The sequence below is a fragment of the Artemia franciscana genome, chromosome 11, assembly GCF_032884065.1.
Source record: "Artemia franciscana chromosome 11, ASM3288406v1, whole genome shotgun sequence".
Lineage (NCBI taxonomy): Eukaryota > Metazoa > Arthropoda > Branchiopoda > Anostraca > Artemiidae > Artemia > Artemia franciscana.
This window is the reverse complement of record NC_088873.1, coordinates 15,002,727-15,030,587: the sequence shown is the minus strand read 5'-3', so window position 1 is coordinate 15,030,587 and position 27,861 is coordinate 15,002,727. Positions and strand designations below refer to the sequence as shown.

At 34.6% G+C, this 27,861-nt stretch overlaps 1 protein-coding gene across 2 annotated transcripts; it reads left to right on the top strand.

The window, feature by feature from the left end:
* Positions 1–26,061, top strand: LOC136032873 (DNA-directed RNA polymerase II subunit RPB3-like). Of its 2 annotated transcripts, none has more exons than XR_010618798.1 (6): positions 1–784; positions 4,829–5,043; positions 11,201–11,436; positions 12,185–12,305; positions 17,424–17,595; positions 19,900–20,077. XR_010618798.1 is itself a non-coding variant. In XM_065713290.1 (6 exons), exons 2-6 carry the CDS (start codon positions 12,229–12,231, stop codon positions 25,895–25,897), a joined length of 717 nt encoding a protein of 238 aa, XP_065569362.1. In that variant the 5' UTR covers positions 11,331–11,436; positions 12,185–12,228; the 3' UTR covers positions 25,898–26,061. The 2 variants fall into 2 exon arrangements, 1 of the variants encoding a protein (XP_065569362.1); XM_065713290.1 differs by lacking the exons at positions 1–784; positions 4,829–5,043 and adding exons at positions 23,462–23,668; positions 25,818–26,061 and having other exon boundaries at positions 11,331–11,436; positions 19,900–20,080.
* The last annotated feature ends 1,800 nt before the right edge of the window (positions 26,062–27,861 follow it).

The following is a 27,861-nucleotide window of genomic DNA, read 5'->3' as shown; positions in this document are numbered from 1 at the left end:
CTGGCTTAGTTTACACTGTCTCGGCACTGATCGCCGTTCCAGACCAAATAAAAAGTGACATCAGGACTTGAACCCCCGTCCTCATGGACAAAGGATTTCAAGTCTATCGTGCCAACCACTCGGCCAGGACGGCTCTGGACTCAGTGTTAATGCAAAGCTCGAATGTATTTTATGTATTTTCGTCCCGTTGTTTGTCCTGACGCTGCCCTTGTTAAATATTATCGAAAGCCATAGTAATAATTTAGTAGAAATAGCTTTGCCCTGTTTGTTGACATTTTAAAATTCTATTTGCATTTTTTTTGTATTACAGATGCCCAAGTGACATGTCGTGTTTGGGAAGAAAAGATAACGTTTTTATCGTTTTCCAATATTTCCCAGGATTTCCCTGTGATTTGTTTTATGTTTTGTATGATTCTCCTTTTCTTTGAAACATTCTCATTTAACTTGAGAACTTAAATTCGTTTGTGGTGAAATTTGCAACGTCTTATTCTACCAAGCAAGATAAATTAATGTTCAAAGTGTAAAAAAAAATGCTTCTGTTGCAGCATATCCCTAAGTGAGAATCGTGAACTGTCTCCAGTAGAAGAAGTAGCATCCACACCATCTGTTGAGGTAAATGACTGCATTGAGAGTCCACCTTTAAGCGCCCTCGACACTTGTTCTCTTCAGAGAAGCAAGTCTAACAGTTCAGCTCCTTACTCGCCTCAGTCTTCAAGTCTTAAGAAAACAAAATCCATGCTACGAAGTCCTTCGGGTAGTGGACTTTCACTCATGATACCTGCAGGTAATTCTAGATTCCAGTATTTTCAGTGGTGTTCTTTTGGGAGAGGGCTACTGGGTCCGATCTAATAAGAGGTAATAAAATCAGCCTCCTATTCATCTCACTCTTCAAGTCTTAAAAAAATGACAAAAAAAGCATATTCTGAAGTAACTTTGATCCTGGACTTTCGCTCGTGATGCCAATAGTTAATTATAACTTGTAGTCTTTTCTTTTTTTTAGTGTTGTTTCTTGGGGGAAAGATCTTGGGGGTCTATCAACCAAGAGGAGTTATTCTGTTAGCTCAGACACTGCTATTCTCATTCTTCAAGTTTAAAAAAAAAACTAAATTTAGTCCTCTGAAATTCTCTGGGTAAGAACTCATGATACCCTAACTATGCTGCTTAGGTTTTTTTTTTAAGTGTTTATGTATTAGGCGTAGGAGTACCATCAGATAGAAACGTCAGCCTTAAGGATAGAAGCTCCTAAATGTTGACCATTTTCTAGTCATAGAATTTAAGCCGTAGTCATAAAAGATACATATAGCTGATAAAATTTAAATTTGCTTTGCTTTGCTCACCCCATTGACACTATTTATTTAAAAAACAGCTCTTTTTATGGCATAAACACGTTTATTTCTTCCATTCCGTTTGAACATGGTACATATTTAGAATGATTAAAAGTCAGTATTTAACAGATCAATTGTAATTTTATGGCTTATTCAGTACTCCATTACTGTGTCAAAGTGAGTATGATTAAAAGGAGAGGGAAAAGGATAAGAAAGAACAAAGAAATAGGACTTAAGGCCAATGAAATTCAGAGAAGAAAAAAATGTGTAAAAAGCAACAAGGCCACCTCTGTAGGCAATTTATATAATAAAAATTAATTACTAAAAAAAAACTAAAGATAGTACTTACTTAACAAAGATGGATTTCGTCGTTAAAGGTTCATTTTTGTTTGTACAAAAATTTTAAGGTTTGACTTATTAAATCACCGGTCCGAGTTTGAGAGAAATAAGCTAAGTGTATTTTTGAATTTTTGTTTTATTTTTGTTGTAGTCTAATTAAAAAGTTTGTTACCTTTGAGTTGTTCAAGTTTGAACTATATATCACCAACACTGCTCTCAAACACAAACACCGACGAAAGGTTACATGGAGATCACTCGATGTAATGACTGAAAATATAATTGACTATATTCTAATGTCTAGATGATGGAAGTCTTCTGTAACAGACACTGTTTCACTACCTGGAGGAGACTTTGACTCGGATCACACGCTGCTGATGTCTAAATTGCCAAGACGACAGAGATTCGCAGATTCGTAACTGAAAAAAGACCCTTATACCATTAGCTTCCCTACAAAACTACGGGACATCATGAGTGTATCTACACCCCTCCCAACTTCTGAAGAGATTGACCGCTTAGCCTGACATGCTATCTCCATAATGATAGAGACTGCAAATGACATACTTTGTTGAAAGACTGTAGATCAAAAACCTTGGATCACTGAAGACATAATACGACTATTTGACCAGAAACACGTATACAGCAACAAACCTGACTAAAGTAGCCGAGACACTACAAACATCTCAAAAGAAAAGTTGAACAAGAAGTCTGAAAGGCGCTCCAAAACTAAATCGCCGAGAAGTGTAAAGCGAAACTCAGTTCAAGATGCACAACATTAAGGACTTCTTCGAAACAGTTAGAGAACTATCCACTAGGAGAGATCCTAAAACGTCCGTGGTCTCGGACAAACAGGGGAACGATAGCAATGATGCGAAAATTATTCTCACCCGATGGAAAGAATATTTTGAGAAGATATTAAACCCACAAGTAATGACGAAACCAAACTTCCTAAACTACTTCCCAATCACAAAGCGTGACTCCCTGCAACCTCCAATAAGATCCAACACCAAAGCTGCCATAGAGTCCCTGAAGTGTGGTAAAGCTCCAAGTCTTAGAAGTGTCGTAAGTGTCGTCTCAGAAGATGTTGTTGACATATACCATAGTATCATAACAGCCATTTGGGCCACTGGATATGTCCCACGACAGTGGTGTAAGACTGCACTAGTACCAATTCACAAAAATGGCTCAAAGAAAGAGTGTGAAAGCTACCAGCCTATCAATCTGACAAGCCACCAGACCAAATTCTTGACTGAAATCCTCCTCCTTAAAATACAAGACATCACCGCTCATGTAGTCAACAAGTATCAAGCTGGCTTTCGACCAGGACGATCTACTATTGACCAAATCTTTACTCTGCGTCAACTGATGGAACACTACTTGGATTTTGAAAGAGAGTTCTATCAACTATTCATTGATTTCCGACAGACCTTTGACCTCATATAGAGGAAAGGTCTTTGGCATATTCTACAACACTACGGTGTTCCAGACAAAATCTTCAAGCTCGTTGAGGATATGTACAACGAGTTCAAAAGCCAAATTATGACTTCATATGGCCTTTCTGATGAATTCTCGATAATTTCCGGAGTCTTCCAGGGATGCATCCTGTCCACATACCTGTCCAACCTTTTCTTGGTTGCCACCCTCTCCCTGAAACCCGCTGGGTATGAGGCGAAAATGGATCTTACTTGACAACCTAGCGTACGCTGATAATATCGACCAGCTATCTACGGCTCCCAAGAAGTCCAAGGACAGGCAGACAGCATCTCTCAAGCAACGAAGTCGTATGGGATGCAGATTAATGCAAACTATACCAAAATCACATTTACATCTTGCCAGGACCAGGACAGAACAAACCCCCTCCCCTCTTTAATAATTGATGGGTAGTAAGTGGAAACAATTGACCGATTTCTTTATCTTGGCAATCTATTAACGGCCGATAATTGCCACACTGCCGACATTAAATGCCGCCCAGTCCTTTTCAGCTCTAGTTTCAGAAGACCCACTAATATATGGAAATTCAACCACCTCTCGAACCATCTAAAAACTCACTCATTTAACAGCCGGATCAAACCCATTGCTCTGTATGGGTGTGAAACATAGAAAATAAAAGTCTTAAACGAGCGCACACTTCTTGCATTCGGAAGGACATGCCTACGCCGGATAGCGAAAACTAAATACAATGATCGTATCACAAATGAAGAAGCCTGTTGAAGAATAAAGTCAATAGACACAATCCTAAATAAAGTTAAAAGACAGCAATTACGCTGGTCTAGGCACGTCAAAATATGGATCCTATTCGACTACTCACGATCTCGCTTGTAGGGACTGTTGGAGGGCGTCAGTCCCGGGGAAGACCTCGTTAGAGGTGAATTGAGCACTTTAATTGGCAAAATATCATCCAACTATCCGTAAGAGCACCTGACCGAACAGCATATCGAGCATTGGTCCGTGAAATTTCCAAAGGAGTGGTCCCAAAACGTCCCACGAGGACGGATGGGACCTAAGTTAGTAAGTATTTAGCTTTTCGCTGTTTTATTTTTTTCAATTCTTTGCTTCGTTCTACATGTTTTATTTTATTCTTTCATGTTATATACAGATATATCCTTCATATCTTTTGTTCTGTTTACGTTAGGAAATCTTAATGCGTACACAACTAGAATATTTGCTTCTTTCTACCCTGAATTTCACTGGTACTAGGTACCGTTTCTTTGGCTTTTGTTTTTGTTTTTTACTTAGTTTTATGATAGTTGGTTAGTTTGATGTTGGGTATTAAAAATTGATTAAATTCAAATAAAATATATAAATAATACAACATATGTAATAATATAATATATATAAATAATATATTCCTTTGGTCTCAGTCTTTCCTAATTTCTGGTTTGATTTTTCCCTCCTATTTTCGATATTTAGTTATTCTGTTTAATATGAAGTCTATTGTAACTCGCAACGAGAAGTTGCATTATTATGAGTGTTATTTTCTTTTTTAATTAAGCAAACCGTAAATGCTTGCCTTTGGAAAAAAAAATCAGAAAGTAGAACTCTGTTGTTTTTTCCTGCGTAGAACACTTAAAGAATTTGCAGTTTAGACAGTAATAAAGTTTTAAGATGGCTTTACTAGTTTTTACTCAAGGGGTTTTTAAGTGACTTTTGTCTCGATTATTTTTTAGATGATAGTTCGGTTCAAAACGTCCAGTCCCCGGGTGGTTCTAGCACAGCCAGCTCTCGTGACACATCTCCCTGTAGAGACCTTTCACCAATTATTACAAGTCTTCGTCCACCATTGATTCTTCGTCGAGGAGCCAAAGGGTTTGGATTTACTCTAAGAGCTGTTAGAGTATATTTTGGTGACACCGACTTCTATACATTGCACCATTTAGTTCTGGTAAGCAGTACCTTGTCAAAATAGGCTTTTAAGTTGCAAATAGGTGAGATTGTATATCTTTGAAACAACAATTTTAAAAAGTGGATGGTCTAATATTCTGTACGTTGTAACATTCAGCGCTTGTAAAGCACGCTTCTATTTTTTACCTTAAAGTGTCAAAGAAAGTAAAATCTGATTGTATGATTGGTCAAGTGGAAATTTACGATTGTTTTTTTATGTCCTTGGTACTTCATAAGATCATATCATAAATTGGAGACAATAGAAACCAGTAATGGAAAAAAACAAGCCAAAGAGGTCCAAACTGTTCTTATGAAAATGAGAGCCACAAGTTGAGCGATTCTCAAATGACTGAAATGAATGAAAGAAAAGGTCTTTAAAAGATATACGTAATAATTTATGTTCGTTTTAAGTTTTAATGTTATTCCTTACTTTCAGTTGAGAAAAAACTTTATTTTTATTTATTTAATAAAAACCATAAGCCGAAGACATACAATATCTTTGGTTTATCAAACAGTTCGTGGTAACGAACTGTAGTAAGGAGCGATCCGGCTCAATAGTAACCAAAACTCAAAAAAATTGAATTTTGATATCAATAGCTACATCAAAAGAATTGCATTTTAATGCTGATTTTAAATATATAAGTTTCATCAAGTTTAGTCTTACCCATCAAAAGTTACGAGCCTGAGAAAATTTGCCTTATTTAGGAAAATAGGGGGAAACACCCCCTAAAAGTCGTAGGATCTTAACGAAAATGACACCATCAGATTCAGCGTATCAGAGAACCCTACTGTAGAAGTTTCAAGCTCCTATCTACAAAAATGTGGAATTTTGAATTTTTTGCCAGAAGACAAATCACGGGTGCGTGTTTATTTGTTTGTTTTTTTTTTTTGTTTTTTTTTTTTTTCTTTTCCCCAGGGGTCATCGTATCGACCAAGTGGTCCTAGAATGTCGCAAGAGGGCTCATTCTAACGGAAATGAAAAGTTCTAGTGCCCTTTTTAAGTGACCAAAAAAATTGGAGGGCACCTAGGCCCCCTCCCACGCTCATTTTTTCTCCAAAGTCAACAGATCAAAATTTTGAGATAGCCATTTTGTTCCGCATAGTCAAAAACCATAATAACTATGTCTTTGGGAATGACTTACTCCCCCAAAGTCCCTGGGGGTGTGGCTGCAACTTACAAACTTCGACCAGTGTTTACACATAATAATAGTTATTGGGAAGTGTACAGTCGGTTTCAGGGGATTTTTTTTTGGTTTTGGGGGTGGGGTTGAGGGGAGGGGGCTATGTGGGAGGATCTTTCCATGGAGAAATGTGTCATGGGGGGAACAGAAATTCAATGAAAAGGGCGCAGGATTTCCTAAAATTACTATAAAAAAACAATGAAAAAATAAACACGGAAATTTTTTTTCAATTGAAAGTAAAGAGTAGCATTGAAACTTAAAACGAACAGAGATTATTACGCATGTGAGGGGTTCTAAAAATACTTTAGCATAAAGAGCGAGGTATTTAGGAGGAGATAAATACCTCGCTCTTTATGCTATAGTATTTTTAGTAATTTCAACTATTCATTCTACGGCCTTTCTGATTCAGGGGTCATTCTTAAAGAATTGGGACAAAACTTGCGATTTAGTGTAAAGAACGAGGTATTAACGAGGGTACAAACCCTCTCATATACATAATAAAAATTAAAGAATATAAAAGTTTGTTACGTAAGATAATTCTTAAGTTATGTATATTTTTTACTAATAGAAAAATTCGTTAAAAATAAAAATTTATAGTTGCCTTTTTATGTAACCGAAAAATTGCATGGCAACTAGGCCTCCTTTCCCATCCCTTATTTCTCAAAATCGTCTGATCAAAACTAAGAGAAAGCCATTTAGCCAAAAAAGGAATTAATATGCAAATTTCATTTTAATAATTTATGTGTGGAGAGCCAAAATCAAACATGCATTAATTCAAAAACGTTCAGAAATTACATAAAAAAAAACTAGTTTTTTTAACTGAAAGTAAGGAGCGACATTAAAACTTAAAACGAACAGAAATTACTCCGTATATGAAATGGGTTGTCCCCTCCGCAATCCCTCGCTCTTTACGCTAAAGTTTGACTCTTTGCCACAATTCTGCTTTTTAATACAATTAAAAGCTTTAGCGTAAAGAGCGAGGGATTGCGGAGGGGACAACCCATTTCATATACGGAGTAATTTCTGTTCGTTTTAAGTTTTAATGTCGCTCCTTACTTTCAGTTAAAAAAACTAGTTTTTTTTTATGTAATTATCACACAAGAGTCATAGTTATGAGGCTGCTTAAGATAAAAATAAATGCCAAGATTGGCTAGTAAACAACCCAAGTAAATTATTGCTTGTATCGGCCACTATTTAAAAAGTTCGAACTTTAGCGTAAAGAGCAAAGTATTGACGATGGGTAGAACTTCCTCATATACGTAATATGAGGGGGTTCGTCTTCTCGTCAATACCTCGCTCTTTACGCTAAAGTTCGGAATTCTGTTCAAACTCTTTAATAATGACCCCTGAATCACAAAGGCCATTTATTTAGAGTAATTAGCTCTTTTGAAATTACTAAAAATACTTCAGCGTAAAGGGCGAAGTATTGATGAGGAGACAGACCCCCGTAATAATTTCTGTTCGTTTTAATTTTTAATCTTACTCCTTACTTTCAGTCAAAACAACTTTATTTATTTATTTTTTAGTCTATTTAATTTTTCTATTTAATTTCTTCGTGTTTTCAAATAAAGCTGGGAAATCCAACACCCCTTTCATGGAAATTCTCTTCCCCAAGAAAAATTCCTCTGTGGAAAGATTCTCCCACGTAGCCAAATCCCCCTGACCTCCCAGGAGAAATCTCCCTGAAAACGTCTGTATACTTGCCAATAACCAATAATATATTTAAACAATGTGCATAAGTTCGTAAATTGCAGCCCTTCCCCCGGGGACTGTGGGGGATTAAGTCGTCCTCAAAGACATAGTTGTTAGATATTTCGACTGTGCTGAATAAAATGGTTATCTCAAAATTTTGATCCGGTAACTTCGGGAAAAAGATGAGTGTAGGAGGGGTCCAGTTTTTTAGCTCTAGTTTCTTAGGTCGCTTGAAAATTTCGCTAGAACTTCTAATTTCCGTTGGAAGGAGCCCTCTCACAAAATTCTAGGACTACTGAGTCGATACAATCATCCCTGGTGAAAACATACAAAAAAAAACAACAAATAAACAGGCATACGTGATCTTTCTTCTGGCAAAAAAATTTAAAATTCCACATTTTTGCAGATGGAAGCTTGAAACTTCTACAATATGGTTCTCGAATATGCTGAATCTGATAGTGTGTTTTCATTAAGATTCTATGACTTTCAGGGGTTGCTTCCCCTTTTTTTTTTAAATAAGGCGAATTCTCTCTGGCTCATAACTTTTGATGAGTAGGACTAAATTCGATGAAACTTATATATTTAAAATCAGCGTAAAAATCGGATTTTTATCAAAATCAAAATAAATTAGATAGAGGGGCTGTGTATGGAAGAGAATCAGCCTTACGTGGCTTACTGCTGCTCAGTGTTTTATTAACTGGAGATTTCGTTCAAGTGGTTTTGAAATACTATTTTACTATCCAGTGTAAAGTAAGGACACCATCAAACTTGAAAAGATAGATAATTTCCTTGACAAAACACTGAGTGGATTTGGTCACTTGAATTTTGTTTTTTGTCCCCAGGTGTCCTTCGTGACATCCCTTATTGCCCCTATGTGTTATCCCTAGTTACAGGATTTTTCTTAAAAATAAAATGAGTACAAGCATTTATATTTTGAGCAATAAATAAGAACACGGCAATTCAAAGGAATTGGGTGTGAAAAATTACAGAGTAAGTTTTTGATGATGATAATTAGCATAAATAAAAGTAATTACTGTTTGATAACAGAACCAGCCCCTCCCAATAGCCGAACTCGGTTACAAAATAAATTTGTACCCCTGAAAGTACGAACTAATCGTTACGCCAACTCATTTGTGCCTTTCTTCACATCCATTTTTAATGTTGAGTCATAGTGTGTGATTTTAGTTTAAATGTATGATTTTTGTCAAAAAACTGAATTTAGCTATGCTGCGATAGTTTTTAAATATACCGATCTCTCTCTCTCTCTCTCTCTCTCTCTCTCTCTCTCTCTCTCTCTCTCTCTATATATATATATATATATATATATATATATATATATATATATATATATATATATATATATATATATATATATATATATATATATATATAATATATATATATAACGATCAAGTACAATAAAATGATTAAATGTGTAATAATCAAAATGTACCTATTTATCATATTATTATCGCCATTGGTAATTTTGTTTCTGAAATTAATTGAATGATTCCAAAATATATTAGTGTTTGCTAATTTTATTTTTAAAGATAATAAAATAATTCGATTTAAGGTGTCCCTTTATTTCGCTAAATTGTGCTGTATTTGGTTATACATTTTTTTCCTATTTATTTTCATAATTATTTTTTATAATTAGTATTGTGTTATAGTATTGTTTTTTAATATGACTTCAGAGCTCTTCAATAATATATTTTTTGTTATATTTTTTGTTTTTATAAATAATATAGATAATAAAAGGTAAAGAAAACAGCATTGGACTTGGTGGGCATTAGACTAGGTTTGGTGGGCAGGGGAGTGATAAATCTAGAAATCAAATTTTCTGTTTTTGACAGGTACTTTCTTGGCTGTAGAAATTTTTTAGAGCGCTAAGAATTTTAAGAAACTGTTTTGATAACAAAAGTTAATTTTTCAGCTACTTATAAAACTGAAAACGGAGGAAGCTTTTTGTAAAAAGCAAACGTATCTTTATAACCAGTTTACTTAAGAATTGAAAAGTTTTTTTTTGCATTCTGCAGAAAACTTGAAGTGTCTTAATTTATTTATTATTTTTTTAATGCCACTTTTTTCGATAAATCGTGTATTTCTATGTGCTAATTTTCATGCCTACTCCTATTTTTTGGGATTGATCATTTAATAATGCTAAGAAATCCTACGTAATGCTAAAAACAATTTCAAATTGCGAGAATATTGATTTTGGTGAAATAAAACTATGATTTGTAAAGTAACTCATTCAATATCAATTCTTTTTGTTTGCTTAGTTTAGGGTGGGGTAGTTTAATTCTTTATGATAATTTTCCTTCTGTATCTGTCTGTGTTTAAAGTTAATCTCTATTTATATTTTTAAACCTATACTTAATACCAATATAATAGTCTTTATTACTTCTTGTACTACCACTAACAACTCACTGCAGCACCAATCCGCCTGAGTCCAACACAGCCACACACGCTCCTCTTCCATCCCAGTCTATTCAAAGCCTTCCTCTTAGCAAGAAGTTACAATTTCTTTTAACTCCCTCTTCGCGAGATCCTCCCACTCCATTCGAGGACCTACTTTTCGTTTGGCCTTGGATGGTCTGCCGAAAAGGATGATTTTTGGCATTCTGTCTTCCTTCATCTCCAGAACGTGGCCTAGCTATCTAAATCTTTGTCCAGTTATAGCCCTAAAGTTTTAACAAAATTTTTGAAGAATTTGACGAATAGAACCTTTTTATAAACGAAAGCCGACTGTTTATCTTTTACTTTGGGCTTCTACTTCGAAATTATACGGTTTAATAAAGAACAGTGTGTTGTGGAGTGGTGTTTTATGACACGCTAATATAAGTAATCAAAATGTTGCAATCTATTGTGGCATTTGACGGGACTCATTCGCGAGCGTATAAGTCTTGAGCTACTTACGATCTTGCGTGAGCGAAGTGAGATCCATCAAAGAGCTCTCAAAGCAGGGCCTTTTGTTTAGTATATTATAAGTCGAAATTTGTAACGATGTTCTTTCATGTTTTCCCCTAGTATCAGTCGATCAAGGGGTTGATTTTGGAAAGGGGGGTTTATTCTAAAAACTATAATCAGGTTTGTAAGGGTAATTATTATTTATCTATCATAGTCGATTACTAGATTTCAATTCCCATTTTAAAAAAGCCTGGCAATCAGTAATGAATAACTACTTCTAACTGACTACTGCCCGTCTCTGATCTAAGCATTTTTACCATTTAATGTTCTTTCTTCTAAAATATTGACGAAAGAACTAATTATTACTTTTTCTTCTAGAATGTTGACGAAAGAAGTCCCGTCTTTGAAGCAGGGCTTCGTCAGGGTGACCTATTTACTCACGTAAATGGCGAGTCTATCCAGGGTCTTCTCCATACTCAAGTTATGAAACTCTTACTGGCTGGTACTAATCATGTGACCATTAGAGCAACTCCCCTGGAACAGACATCTATTCGTGCTGGAGGTCGAAAAAGAGAGGTTTCTAAGTCAAAAATGGCAAAACGTTCGCAGCAAGCGTAAGCCTCTTTTTGGTTGTTTCTTTATTTTTTCCTTTTCTTTATTTTAATAAATTTTTTTCCTATGCAATATCAGATTTATTTGTTAAACTAGTCGGCTAAAAGATGGATTTAGCCGCCAAAACAAAATATGTTGGTTCTGGTTAATTTCTAGATTTCAAATTTATTCTGAATTGTAATAGGTCAATACTTGTTTTTGTTTATGATTTGTTTTATTGTTTACTGATTTAGATTGTAAAGAATTCTTACATATTTTTAGGGAGGGAGAGGGACCAAAAATTGAATAATAATGCTCCTTTATCAGAAATTAATCCCCTTCATTAAAACACGGCGTGATGTTTTCACTGCATGTGCATTTTTGATCATGGGAGTGGAGTGGGGTTGACAGCTGCCCTATTTATCCTTTCCTGTGGGTATCCGTTCTGGTTTTTTACTTAAAATCCCGAAAAATTTTATACATAGGTTTACACTGATTCAATCTGAGGGAGGGGAAGGGTCAAAATTATAAGAAGCGCTTCAAGCCAGATTTTATTATTTTGTGTTGGGGGGAGGCGATGAAATTTATTATCACTTATTTTGAAATTAAAATTGAAGCTCTTGTTTAATACAAAAAAAAATGTTTGTCTATGTTTATCTTTTGGGAGTGTAAAGTGCTTTAGAGGTGCTACTGCCATGTTGTTTAATTTTCGGTATTGACGTTATTCCGTTTTTGTAGTATATTATAAATGTGGGAAATTCCCTATTCTAGGAGAGTATTGACTGGGAATCATATCCGAAGAGTGCAACGGAGTGATGGACCAGACAGGCGTCGGAAAACCTCGCTCTTTAGGAAATCGAGTACAAAGCGAGCAAGCGCTGAAATCCAACAGGTAGTTCTTTCTGCTTTTTATCACTTATGTCAACCCGTTTGAATAACAGATTTACATGAAGGTGACTTTTACTAGAAAATTAAGCTTTCTCCACCTAAAGCCCCTAATAAATACTGGGTGGCCAGATAGCATCCCTGATTAAATTCCATACAGTGCAAATCTAGAAAGGAAAGTACTTAAAGACAAAGTAGGCAGCAATCAAAAACAATTTTTCTAATTAAAGTATTTCAAAATGCATGTAAAAAATAACAAACATTTCAGAATGATAAAAAGAAATCAAATTCCTGTATTGGAAGTTATGATAAGTTTGGCAAGATACTGCTTCCAAGCCTTTTCCAGGATTGCCTGCTTTTTTTTCTTGGAGCTATTTGTAAGTTTATTGACTCTCTGAGCTCGTGGAAAAGAGAAGAAATTTCAGGTAGTCTTCAGGGAGGGATATTTCAATTTGAAGTACTTTATTGGATCTTGCATTGGTGGAGTTCTATAGCTCAGTCGAGAGGAATCCCAGCATAGAAACGACGAAAATATCGCCTATGCTTATTATTTGTCATCTTTGCTTTTCTTTCTATAATTTTCTTTCCTTTTTTTTCAAATTTTACTTACTATTTCCTTCGTTTTTTTATTTTTCTTCTTACTTCAGTCAGATATTCCTTCGCTCTTCACTTTCACTTTGTGGCTGTTAGCAAGTTTACTTGCTTTTTTAAATGAGGCAAGCATTTAATTTTTTTCTTTTTGTCTGTTTAGTTGTAATAACTGGATTCAAGATTGTCGCCGAAGTTCCAAATGGCATGCTCCAATATATTAAAAAAAAATAGTAACCTAACCTAACTTTCTCTTTTATAAGAGAGACAGAAAGAGAAAGTTCTTATTTTGCCAAATCTCTCACAATTTAACAATAAAAATGGAATATTGGCAGTAGATGAAAAATCAGCGGTCTTAAAAGCTTTAAGGGCGTTTAGACCATGATCCAAATACCTCCTGCCACTGGCCAAGACACTTTCTGTGCAAATCTCAACTCGTAAATTAGGACTTTTTTGTGTGGCACTGCCATATCAATGTCAATCATTAAGGAGGGACGGATGGGGGAGAGGGGTTAAATATTCTTTATGCACTAGGGTAAAAGACCCAACAAAACAAACTAGTAAGATGATTGAGCTTTAGAATATGGGGTGGGTTTCTGGTTGCTGTTCTTTATTATCCATTTTCTTTATTGTTGTAAACACCTTGTGTGTAGACTCTTCAACAGGGATTCTGCTTTTCAAAGTAAGGCAAGCTAGTCTAAAACGTGCTGCCTGTGGTTTTTCAGCAATTAAAATGCTACTGGTTTTATGAAAGCCTTGCCATTGCCCAAAATTAATTTTGTTTCAAGACATCCCTGGTTATTTTGTATAATAAGCAAACGGTATGTTCCTAATTTGCAATTAAGAAAGTTTTTGTATTTATCAAAATAAACAAGCTGTTGAAGAAGTCTAAGGGAGTCTCAGTGGTGTAAGCTTGTGAATTTTAACCTTTGAAATTATTTATAGTAAAATTATTAGTAAATTTTTGATAAGGGTGTCAAAGGTTTTTTTTCAAATATGTGTCAAATTTGCTCTAAATTTTACCCAATTTTACAGTCCAAGGCATTTTTTTTTCTCCAGGGCGAGGGAGACAGTTGTCCCACTATTTGTCAAGTATAATAAGGTCTTTTAAAAATATTATTTTATTAAAGATCTTATATTGCAAAGCTCAAACAGTCAGTAAAATTGCATTCAGAAACCTCAGACGATTAGTTTTTTTTCAGGAGGAGGATTGATGCTAAAATTTTACCCTGATTGCGACTCCAATCCCTATTTCACCTCGATGTCTCATTTCCGATACTATTCCTGAATCCACGAATACTTGCCTTTTTTATGTTATTCAGAACAACTAGAAGACTTTAGTTAGATACGTCACCTGATCAAGTTTTTAATAGAAACTTTGGTATATACATAATTTGCTGTTTAAAATTCCTGGTTTTAAAACTAATAGCAAAAAAAGTCAATGCTTGATCGGGTGTCAGGAAGTTGAAGTCCATTCATTAGCGGTAAAGCCAATAAAACCCTTCTTGTCAAAACTCATTTTTTGCGTAGACTGGATGGTCACTGTAAAGTTACGTTCAATTTATGCTGCATGAAAAAAACTAAGTTCATAATTAATTAAAAGATAAATGCATAGCTTCAATGAATTTTTTAGTATTTAAATCAGTGCTTCTCAGTCTTTTTATAATTTAATAAACCTAGGCGTAAACCCCTTGTCTCAAATAAATCCTAGAGAACATAGTCTTTCCTTTTTTTTGTAGTTTCCACAGTAAATGTTTTATCAGCATATGTAATGTTTTTTCAAGAACATCAAGGGACCTTCTTCACCGCCCTAGGACTATAGAAGACCCTTGCAGATAGACCATAGAAAAAAAAGCATCTACCTAACAATCCACCATGATTAATTTTAGTAAATTTACTTGCATCTTATTCAATATTTATTTAAGCTTTTAGCTACTGGGCTAACTCCGCAGCTATTGCTATGGAGATTACGGGTAACTCTGCAACTAATTTACGCTACTTTTTTAACATATTGAAGGACTAAGCACGATTTATCACACTGGTAAAAAAAGGAACGAATGAATCACTGAAAAATTTTTTTCAGGTAGCGTATTAGTTCAAGCTTTTGGGGTTTTTATGGTGGCTGCAGTAGCGTGGGGTAGTAGGCAACGGTAGTTGGCACTCAAAGGAAAGATTTTGCTGGATTACGTCGTGCCTCTTGACTATGTTTATTTATTTATTTGTTGCTTTTTTTACATTTAATAACCGTGATTGAATCGAACTATAAATTAATTCCATTCCAAGCATAAGTTAAAATATTAAAAGGGCTGGGTAACTCCCCTCTCAAAGATGAATCATGTGTAGAATGCTTTACTAAATTATATTTTCTAGTCTCAGAGCTACGGATTCTGGAATCGTCTTTTGTACTACTCATTGCCGATCCCTGGCTACTTCTACCTTTGGGTATATATGACGTGTGATACATTTGCAGCTGTTGGACAAACCCTGGGTGTCTTGAAGGCCAGTGCCGACACCCCTCCCCCTCCCTTTTTTCAAAGCATATTTTAACACTTTTACCTTTAGACGGTGTTTTTTCACTTTTTAACGGAATTGAAAATTTGTATTCTGATAAGGTTCTCTCAAGCAAGGAAATCTAAAAATACGACTGCTATTACATGCCTGAGACTACTATAAGGAGCCCTTTACTCCAATTTATTTTTTTTATACTTTCAGGATTCCTTGGGTAAAGTCCAAATATTTTTTAAATCCAGGAATTGGTTTAGCATGTTATTATTATAAAACATTCTATTGTCTACTCATTAGAAAATAAATTAAAAGAATTTTCAACCCCAGATTTACAGATTTACCCCCCCCCCCAAATTCATGGCAGCCCTACTTACCAACATATGAATACCATATTAACTTGTGGGCCATTTTATGACCAAGTACTGTGTTGTTTATAACCAGATTGCTATACCTACAAAATTCCTTCAATCTTTAATCATTACGGTTTTTTTTCCTCATTCAACTTTGCCTGGACAGGATACCATCTATCTCTATTTCTACTGACTTGGGCATTAAAATCTCCTAATAAGGTTAGGCTACCTTATTTATGCCTGGAACCCTGTCTTTTTGTTCCTCTAGCTGTAAGTAAAATTCATCTGATTCACTACAATCTCCATCAGTTGGTTTTACAGGGGGTGAAAAAAAAGTAATACAGCACGTCGTTTGGTTAAGGCACGTCATCGCATCCATTAACGGTTGGTTTGTGTAAAGACTATAATTACAGGAAATCATTTGGTACTATAAACTCTGGTAGAAAATATTAATCAAAACAAAAAATTTGGATGCAGTGATGCTTAAAAAGGAGTCTTCAGTTAATCTATTATATTGTTGCATACTAGATACATGTAAAATTCAATTCTGGAGCAACATAATTCCACAGAAAATGACAAATATGAAATAGAAGATATAAGTTTGTACCCAGAAGATGTAATGACAAGTGCTGATCTGCAATTGTGACCCATAGGTTATGATATTGCTCCATTTATCTACATTAAAACTAATTTCTTGGTTTATCCGAAATTTCCTGTGAAAACAATAGACCAAATGTCTTACCCTGGCAGTGTAGTTGTGTGTGTTGATCCATGATTGTCTTATAAGTCAAACTTGCTCTAATACTTCATGGGGAATAGACCAAACAACACTGAGAGCTGGCCAAACCTTAGAAACTAACACACTATGATGTTTTTATTAAGGGTGATGTACCTCTTACCAACATGTCACCTTTTAGCCAGGACTATCTCATCAGTGTACTTGTGTGCCACTCGAATGCTTAAGTTGCTCAAGTCAATTTTTATCAAAATTTATGGATTTTAGCAATTTGTGTTTGTACTGGTAGGGGGTTTACTCATGACTTCTACCTATGGGCAAGTATTAATTAGATGGCAATATTGTTTATTCTGAGATTGTAAATTTTTATTTTACACTTTTTACACTTTATCAGTGTTTGCTATTTGCAATGGCATACTCTTCTGGAATTTTAGTAGACTTTCTTTATTTCAGTCAGATTTTTACCTGTTTGTTGTTGCTACAGTATCTTATGGAACATTACATGTATATAGGTATGTAAATTATTTGAGTATGTGAAACACATTAAATACTTTAGTACATACACTTGAATATACGCTTTTTTTAGACTGGGATTCATAAATATCAATGTATTTGGCTTTTCCCCATATTCCTACAGGTCAGTTGTATTTTATTTGGAATATTGTATGTAAATGCTAGAAGTCACTAAGGTACATGAAACAGTACTGTTCAAAAAAGTGATGCCAAGAAACACCATTAACGTTACTTGAATTAAACTCATTTTTACAAAGAAAAGTAATCGAATATTTGCTTCCAGCATTCATGTCCTGAATATTTTATGTGGAATTACTATTTTTTTAATTGTAGTATCAAATCTTGATACATACTGATATTGGTAGCTAATCCCCCCCCCCTCCTGAAAGAAGGAACATCAGGATAACATGAATGCATCATATTTATTTTGTAGCACCGCCAATGCTTTGAGACGTATATTCATTGCTGAAACTCCAACCATGGCCATTGATTGGATTCAGTTTGAGGCAAACTCAACTGTTTTATTTGATGAATTTCTTGCTCATAGAATTGGTCTAATTCCTCTTACTTCAGATGAAGTGGTTGACAAAATGGTCTACAGCAGGGTAAGTTAAAAATTTGTTTCATTACTTATGTAAGTTTTAATTCTTTTTTTTTTTAGCTTACCTTTATGATTTACTGATCTGAATTAATATTTATTTTTGTTCTTAGAATCATATGTTGATAGGATATCAAATTGATTTGCTCCACACAATAAACAAAAGAGTTCAATGGTAAATATATGTTGATTATTTTAATGGTACCAATCATCTCTCCAGAGAAAATAAAAGTTAGGAAATGTTTTTGTTTGTCAATTGTAGCCTCGAAACAAAATTGTATATTACATTGAAAACAATATTAAAAAAAAATACTTGGTATATAAGTATCACTTCAGTCTTCGAAGTGATAACATCTATTTTGGTTTATATGAACTGTGAAGCTTACTTTCATCCTGAATTATTGCACCTGTTTGAACTTCACATGTCGTAACATTCATCAATTCAGTACTTTGAACTTAAGTCAATTCAGGAATGGTATTTTGCAATATTTTGTTTTGGATTAAATCCTGTGAAGCTTTCTAGAATTCAGTGAATGTTATTTCGCAATATTTTGTACTAGATTGAATTGACCTGGCCTTTTCAAGCTATCAATTTGCTTTTTGGGTAATATATGAGTCTCTCGCTGGACTGACCGTCTTTGGGCTCTGATTTCATTGCATTCAAACTGGCTTCAATAAAGTGTTAATTTTATCCTAATCATAGTGTGTAAGTTGGCAACCCTGCGTCCAACTGCAAAAATACCATTTGCACCTATATAAGCCTATTGCATCATTTACACTACTGAAAACAAGCTATGGATAATTGCGAATATGTGCGCTGCCCTGTAATGAACTTTCTGCATAATAACTGGGAAGAAGGAATTCAAGATGATATTATTATTCAACACACAATAGACTTTTTTTAATGCGGTGTTATTGCTAATGCAAAAATTGAATTTTGGGCAAAGGTTGCGCCTAATGATAATTGATCATGGTGCATTGGTGCGAAAGCATCTACAAATTATTTAAAAGATATTCTTGACCTTATTAAAAAAATTGAAATGTGGGGAGGTGTCAAATCCGATTTATGTTACCAAGTCTCCTACAGAGGCTCCCATTCTTTCCGCTGTGGCTTACTCTAGGCTTTCTACAAAGATTAATCCTGTGGAAAAACTACTCAAGGTTGTTGGAGCAAAGCTGGATGCTTTTGAATTGAATTACCCGCAACTGCCAAAGCCTACAATTTAAATTGGTAGTTGCAACTGCAACTACCAAAGCCTACATTTTCCGACTCACATGCTACTATTGTTGGGTCAAACCTTCCCCCTACTCTCTCGGACCCAATAAAAAGAAAAGTTATGATAGACGAGATAAATGGGCATAAATCAATTATTAGTATACGTCCTGAACATGACAAACTGATTTATCAGTAAAGATAAGTCAGTTGCTGAAGTTTTCCGTTTGTCAGTAACTGGAGTGAGAACTTGCTCTTCTGCTAAAGTCCAAAACAAGAAGTTTTACAGTCTCTTGAAGGAAATTTCAAGCAATTTTGAATTATCTCACCTGATTTCCTGCCCTGGGGTTTTTGACGCCTCTAGGCTAGGAAAATCGACAGCAGTAAAACTTGAATTCTCTGATGTAATGTCAAGAGCCAAAGCATTCAGATACAGTCAAATCAGATACGAAAACCTAAGTGTTTCTGAGTTCAAGGCGATACCACGATGTTGTAACATTTGCTGGTCCCCTGATCATCTCTAGTCATTATGTTTCAGTGAAACACCAAAATGTGTGCGATGGGCAGGCTACCATGTCTCAGATAGAGACTCGCCGTGCAATTTGTCACTTAAGTGTGCAAACTGTGGAGGCAATCATGTTTCATTTAGCTTCACATGTCCCAAAGTAAAAAGCAATTGCGAGTCTCAATTTGCCAAAAACTAATATAAGATAAATTTTATTTTTTTAAATGTATACAAAACACCTTGCTGCACCTGCTAAGAAAGCCCCAAAGGGTAATATAAAGTATTATTTATAAGTATCAAATATATTCCATAGTTTACAACTTCTATATAAAATAGAAAAGCAAGTCGGCTCCATTCCAGGAATATTAGGCTTTTAATATGTTGTAAAGTATATCCATCCATAAACAACAATTTTGGTAAATGAATCTCTGCAATGTTTCATGAAACATTAAAAATAATTGAATAAGTACAATTTTAGACATAAAAAAGAAACTGATTTAAAATGAAATAGAACTAGCTGCGGAATAGAATCATTGCCTTGTGATTTGGAGCAGCTCAGCTTTTGAAGAAATGACACAAATCTTTATTTAAAGGATTGTACTTGTACAGATTTTTGCCAAGATTGTAGTGTTGAAATCACTTTGGACGTGAAGGGAACTGAGGGATCAACGAGACAAGTTACAACTGCCGATATGGTTACACCAGATTCAAGAGTCGTTCCAGTTACTTCACGAAGAAGTGATGCTGATGCAGGAGAATATGACGAAATAGATCGTAAGCTTTAGCCTGCTTGATACTTTGTTTCTATTAGCAGCTTTTTTTTACTGATGCAGTAAACTCTGCATCATCCTATCCAAAACAAGACGCGTGAAAATAAACGACTAAGGTGCATTATATAGTTACTTTACGCTATAATTTATGTTTTTTTTTCTTTTTCTTTCTTTCGAAGTGTAGAATAGACTTGATAGAAATTAAGTAAGGTATTCAGACTAGGGTTGCTGCTACATTGAAAAAAAATTTGCTATTTTACAAGCAAGTGAGGTTAGTCATAAGACAAATAGGGAAATTAAAAAAAAAAATATTTCGTGCATTTAGTTTCTCCAAGTCTTTCTTGCAGAAGAAATGGACAGTTCTGGACAAAGTAAAACTAACAAAAGTTTGCAATCTTCACGGGCATTTAAATCACTAATATAAAGATAGTAGCCTCTCAAATCTTCTTCTCCCCCCCCCCCCCAACCCCTTATTTTAGCATTCTAAAAACCATGATGATGATATAATTCGTTTTTCTAATTTTCCATCTTTTTATCCAGCAGTTCCAGGGGGATTGACCCCTCCTCAACACCTCGATCTTTACGCTAAAGTTTCAATTTTAACAATACTATATGAATGGCCCGTGAAACACGGGGTTCGGTTAATTAAAACAACAAGAAGCTTTTTTAAAAGTACTAAGAAACATTATCTCGAAGAGTGAGGTGTCACGGAGAGGGAAACCCCCCTCATATATGTAATAATTTCTGCTCGTTTTAAGTTTTAATGTTGCTCCTTACTTTCAGTTGAAACACTTGTTTCTTATTTAATTATTATTAGAAGTGCCTTTCAGTACATTTGAATTGCTTTCAATATCCTACGTTGAGAAGATAATTATCCTGACTAATTTCTCAGACTATGAGAATTGATTAGAGTTAATTCAACTTGTTAGCTTTCCTTGTTCAAAGCTTCCTTTGACTTTTTTCTTGTCATAAGCTAAACATACATTGGCCATGCAGTTGATCTGTCCGATTGTTGAGGCCGAGAGCAGTGCTTTGAATTTATCTCATGGGGGAGGCAAAAAGTGCTACCAGGAGGTTTTTACTGTCTGATTAATTTTTCCTATAGTCCACCGTTCCCCCTGGTCTCTTCATGAGGGTGCCCCTGGTTGGGACACTATCTGCAGTCTGTAGCTAAAACTGACTTTATGCCTCAATAGGTCAATAGAACCAACACGTTTCTTTTTTGCTTTTAATCCAACTTTTCACCATTTATCAATTGGATCTTTGTTCAGTTCTATACAATTATTACATAAAAAAAAACTAGTTTTTTTAACTGAAAGTAAGGAGCGACATTAAAACTTAAAACGAACAGAAATTACTCCGTATATGAAATAGATTGTTCCCTCCGCAATCCCTCGCTCTTTACGCTAAAGCTTTTAATTGTTTTAAAAAGCAGAATTGTGGCAAAGAGTCGAACTTTAGCGTAAAGAGCGAGGGATTGCGGAGGGAACAATCTATTTCATATACGGAGTAATTTCTGTTCGTTTTAAGTTTTAATGTCGCTCCTTACTTTCAGTTAAAAAAACTAGTTTTTTTTTATGTAATTTCTGAACGTTTTTGAATTAAGGCATGTTTGATTTTGACTCTCCACACGTAAACTATTCAAATGAAATTTGCATATTAATTCCTTTTTTGGCTAAATGGCTTTCTCTTAGTTTTGATCATACGATTTTGAGAAATATGGGATGGGGAAGGAGGCCTAGTTGCCATGCAATTTTTCGGTTACAGAAAAAGGCAACTATTAATTTTAATTTTAACGATTTTTTTTTATTACCAAAAAATATACGTAACTTTAGAATTAACTTACGTAACAAACTTTTATATTCTTTAATTACTATTATGTATATGAAGGGGTTTGTACCCTCGTTAATACCTCGTTCTTTACACTAAATCGTAAGTTTTGTCCCAATTCTTTAAGAATGACCCCTGAATCAGAAAGGCCGTAGAATAAATAGTTGAAATTACTAAAAATACTTTAGCATAAAGAGCGAGGTATTTATCTCCTCCTAAATACCTCGCTCTTTATGCTAAAGTATTTTTAGAACCCCTCATATGCGTAATAATCTCTGTTCGTTTTAAGTTTCAATGCTGCTTCTTCCTTTCATTTGAAAAAACGTTTTCATGTTTATTTTTCATTGTTTTCTTATAGTAATGCTAAAGAATCCTGCGCCCTTTTCATTGAATTTCTGTTCCCCCATGACAGATTCCTCCAAGGAAAGATCCTCCAACATAGCCCCCTCTCCTCAGCCCCACCCCCAAACAAAATAAAATCCCCCTGAAAACGTCTGTACACTTCCCAATAACCATTACTATATGTAAACACTGGTCAAAGTTTGTAACTTGCAGCCCCTCCCCCAGGGATTGTGGGGGGGTAAGTCATCCCCAAAGACATAGTTATTATGATTTTCGACTATGCTGAACAAAATGGCTATCTCAAAATTTTGATCCGTTGACTTTGGGAAAAAAATGAGCGTGGGAGGGGGCCTAGATGCCCTCCAATTTTTTGGGTCACTTAAAAAGGGCACTAGAACTTTTCATTTCCGTTAGAATGAGCCCTCTTGCGACATTCTAGGACCACTTGGTCGATACGATGACCCCTGGGGAAAAGAAAAAAAAACAAAAAACAAAAAAAAAACAAACAAATAAACACGCACCCGTGATTTGTCTTCTGGCAAAAAATACAAAATTCCACATTTTTGTAGATAGGAGCTTGAAACTTCTACAGTAGGGTTCTCTGATACGCTAAATCTTATGGTGTCATTTTCGCTAAGATCCTACGACTTTTAGGGGGTGTTTCCCCCTATTTTCCTAAATAGGGCAAATTTTCTCAGGCTCGTAACTTTTGATGGGTAAGACTAAACTTGATGAAACTTATATATTTAAAATCAGCATTAAAATGCGATTCTTTTGATGTAGCTATTGATATCAAAATTCAATTTTTTAGAGTTTTGGTTACTATTGAGCCGGGTCGCTCCTTACTACAGTTCGTTACCACGAACTGTTTGATACAATACAATTATCCTATACAGTTTTATACATTAAATTGAAAAAAAAGTGTAGCTTAAGCAAAGAAAGAAACCAACTTCTTTTACTAATTGATCAAATAGTCTCATTCGAATTCCAAAATAATCCTATACTGTTTTTCAAATGTTACTCGAATATAAACCAACAACTCATGGGTATTTATTATCTATTACAATTAATCTTGCAAGTAAATATAAAAAATTGTCCAAACCATCTTATGCTAAGGGTAAAGATGGTTTCAAATCTGTAATCCTCTAGGCTTATAGGTTAGGCGGTTTGTCTCTCTTTCGATGGTTTTTGTAAGTTTAATTTAATTTTTCAGCTATATTGATTGTGAAATTACGAAAAGATCAGGAACTAAAACTACGAGCTTATGCCAAAAAGGAATTTGGAAAAGAGCATGCCAAGTGGAATCCAACTGCCGGCGTTGCATTTGAATATGATCCAGACAGCATCCTCAGGCATACCCTTTACCCTGTCCCATCTGAATGGCCCAAGTCTGAATACTCAGAATTAGAAGATGATAAATTTAAGTGCCATATTAAATTATTTAATGGAATATTCTATTAAATATTCTAACTCATAGAATTCCTTTGCCGTCTAGCATCTCACTGAAAGAAAGGGTTTCAAGTCCAAGCTATTTTGATAATACTTGAGAAAGGATTAGCATTCAAGAAAGCCATGGGCAAAATATGTACCAATTCATTTTTTTTTTTTTTTTTTTTTTTTTTTTTTTTTTTTTTTTTACTGTTGCTTAAGAAATGGCCTTTTCTATTTTAGTGTTTTTGATGTTTGTCTTTTATATTGTCCTGTGGACTTATCTATGTTTTTTTTCTGTTCTTGTACTGAAGACAGATGAGTGGAGGTCTCGGCCAAAATATTTGTATTTTTCTCTCTTTTTTTTTCACTGGCTGTGGTTTATCTAATTTTTCCATCGTTGTCCTATGCTTTGTCACGCTTAGCCATTATGGTTTCAGAAATTATTTAATATTAGAATTTTCACTAATCACTGATGTCTGTTTGGTCAAGCGTAATTGAAAAATGGTATATAGGTCCCAAGGCCATAACCAGGGGGGAGGGTTACCGAGTTTGAATCCCTCCAAAAAAATTTCATCCGACTCGTAAAAACGTAACAAAAATGCATATAAAAATGCTTAAAAATTAAAAAAAAATTTGCAAAAATGCATATTTTCTTGTAAACGCCTTCCCCTCTCCCGAACCGAAAAATCATGGATACGCCCTTGCTGGATCCATTACAAATAAAAAAAATATTTCCTTCTATTTTGCATGGTAGAAGCGTATTCTTTTGATGATATGGAGTATTTGCGTACAGAATAATCTTAAGTTCAGCATCGTTAATCTTAATTTTAAGTTCATCGTTAATCTTAAGTTAAGCATCGTGCTAACATAATAAAAAATAATAACTAGACTGTATTTAAAATCACTAAGACTAATTTAATTTAAGAAGACCATCTTATCTAGAAAAAAAAATGAATAAGATTAAGTGATTATAAGATTTAAAAAAAAAACTAGTGAAAGAAAGCGTAGGGCAATTGCTTGTAGAGTGATATTTAGTTTGAAGTATATCTAAAGTTTGACACTAAGGTTGGATTTTCTTGTCTATCTGGTATATTTCTCTCATATGGGGACGTTTGCTATGCTAATTTTTCGTAAAATGTCACAGTATTGGTGCCACCTTGAATATTGTTATAATCTGTCGAAAGTTTTGCCAATCGTTGATAAACGACTTGTCTAAAAAAAGTTTAGATTTACATAAAAACTTGAAATAAATTAAAGGGAATGTCATCTCAGTTGGGGTTTTCTGGTGAAAGTAAAGGTCCTTCGAATGATTTCTTTTTATAATAGCTAATGAAAGCTACTTTTTCAATTAAAACTACTGCTATATCTTAGCAAACACTTAAGGAATTGTCCAACCGAGCTGAACCTGCCCCAGTAGCAATCGTACTCAAGCTCGTCTAGTAGGTTTTTTTTCAGAGTTTTAGCAATATATAATATTCTTGTGAACTCTTGTTAAGCTATTGCTTTTAGTTTATTTTACCTTTATCATTACGACCTCGTGAAAAGAATGTCAAAACAATTTTTTTGGCTCTACAATAAAATTTTGATTTTTGTGCTTGTCCATTTCGTGGGGCTTTATATTGTACTTAAAAGAAATCGTCTTTCGACTGAATGTAAAAATTTATAAATCTCTTTTAATAGATTATAAAAATTTATGAACCGTTTATAAAATTAATCTGTAAACCGTTTTTAAAATTAATTTATAAACTATCAAAATTCTTTTGATTGCTTTCAATCGACGAATTTACATAGCATGTCAATACCACATTAGAATATGGTTTTGAAATTAAGTATTGTCTACTTTTGTTTGGAATAGTAGATCTCATGAACTCTATCTCTTTCCGTGTCATTCTGCAATCTAAAGATGAAAAGGTCCTAACCCCCTAGCATAGACTGAGGCAAAAGCGTGTTTCAAAAAACCTATCTTCTGACATTAAGCATCAGGCCTGTGAGCAGGGACCTTCTGAGACTAAAACGTTTTGCAACCTTGTACCCCGCGATTTGCTGAGCTGACTTTGAATTGCGTTTTGTTATTTGCTGAATATATTTTTCAAAGTTTTTTTCTTCCGTGTATATTCTTTTCTTCTTTTTTTTTTTAGATGAAGCCCCTTTTCAATGGGACGCAAAACCGAACAAGTTTTTCTTTAATGTTGAAACGTGTGGTTCACTAAGACCCTAAATCACAGTTATTCATGGCATTGCTGCACTGAAAAAGAAACTATCTGACCTGCAGATGAGCCTCAGTCAAGATTTTCAAAATGACGCACTTGCTATCTAATATTTATTTTTCTTCTAAAAGCTATACATTATTTTTTTGGTACATTATTATGAAATTGTCGTTGACAGATTGGACTTTATTTTTCGTTGTTGAGATCTAGAATATAGACAAAAGAATGAAGGGATTATTTACCCTTAATATTGATTCTTTCTCATACCCACAAGCCTTTAGTTAATAAGTGACTCGTAAAGAGAGGGTAGGGGAGCCCCTTTAATGAGTAAAGCAAACCTGGGTTGTCCTTGGTGTTTCGAATGACTGTTCTACACAAAAAAAAATTTAGGGTAAAAAATAAGCGATAAAATCAAGGAGTTTGGCAGTTGGCAGGATGTACCCGTAGGGACACCATTTATTCGATGAATGGCAATGAGCTTATTCCAGTCAAAATCATCAGGGTCTGTAAACAGAAAGCTCAACTAGGCTGATAAATTTTCTGAACGGCCCGATTAACATAATGAAAAATTTCGAGTCGAGAACAATCTAAAACTCGCTTCATACTGCTTTTGAAAAAAATTCAGATGATCTGTTGATATTCATGAATTTTGCCTCTATTAACAAACGACGTCCTGCTAAATCCTGAGCAGCATTGATGCTTACTGACGCACCTTCGTGGCTATGAATATTGCACGAGAAACAGAAAAGTGTGAATCGAAACACCTTTAACATTGTCATATGGAAGTGTCAAAGTCATCCGATATTTCGCTCGTTCTAGTGAATTTGATGACCAGTAATCGGGCTGCTATTTCTGAAAAAAGACACAAGGCTTTTTCTGCTGATACATAGTCAACATTGTTGACCAATCTATTCTGGTGAGACATTGTCCGTTTGCAATTGTGTTCTAGCGACCACAAAGGTTTGTTAATCGCCACTGTGGGTGAAAATGACCTACAAATAAAATCGTTGCTGTTAAAATTTAAGAAGGGAATTTCAAGGATGGATATCATACGGGAGAACTGTTTTTGTTCTTGCAATTTTAGAAGAGAAAAGAAAATGCTTAATTGGCCATAAAGATTGATATATTGACTATTAACTAAATCTGAGTGTAAATAAATCTGAGTAAATAAATGAGTTATATTAAAAATAATAAGACAATGTTCAATTGAGTTAGAAAATGTTACCCTTTGTTTCCAACAGTAATGACAGTTTTTGTTCTTGCAAAAATTACTGTTGGTCCACAATCATTGATAAGCAAATCTATTCTCTTCTCTTGATTGTCGATCAACAACTTCTTCGCCAGAAAAGGCCATTTGACAAGAATTACACGGCCTTTCCATCATATAAATAAGAAAAGCCTGTGCAGCATTAAATGTTATATTTGAAAAACTGTGATATTGATGAAAATAATGACAACTGTTTAATACCAAATTATTTTTATTGCATGAGCTGAATTCTTGACGTTACCTAAAAAGAAAAAATGGTGCCCGAGTTTTTTCCGATGTACTTCATGCATAATATAAAGTTTCCAGCAAGCTCTCTTGCGACACTGCTTTTACTTTAAAATCCAAAAAACATAAAAAGCCAGATGTGACGAAAATAAGTAAAACAAGAAAATATAATAAATGATTGTCAGTTGATTTTGAGAGAAGCCTCTTGATAGAAAATCAAAAATATTAATCATAGGGCGATTTTATTGATTTAGCCCAGTGGTTCCCGAGCTTTATTTTATCGCGTCTCCTTAAAAACGTTTGATCATATGGTGCCTCCCTTCCAATTCGCAACATAATACAGACTGGAAAACTTTTAATACTACGAAATTTATCCAGACAATATCTTGCAAACAGACGAAAACAAATGATAATTTATATTGTTGTCTTTTAATGAGGTAAATGTGTTTGCTTATAATTAGCACAAAGTTTGCCAGATCTCGG

Coding starts and splice junctions, on each gene's coding strand:
- LOC136032873 (XM_065713290.1), top strand. CDS start 12,229: ATGGACCAGACAGGCGTCGGAAAACCTCGCTCTTTAGGAAATCGAGTA. Junction 12,306..17,423: donor CAAGCGCTGAAATCCAACAG/GTAGTTCTTTCT, acceptor TTTATTTTGTAG/CACCGCCAATGCTTTGAGAC. Junction 23,669..25,817: donor AGAATTAGAAGATGATAAAT/TTAAGTGCCATA, acceptor TTTTTTTTTTAG/ATGAAGCCCCTTTTCAATGG.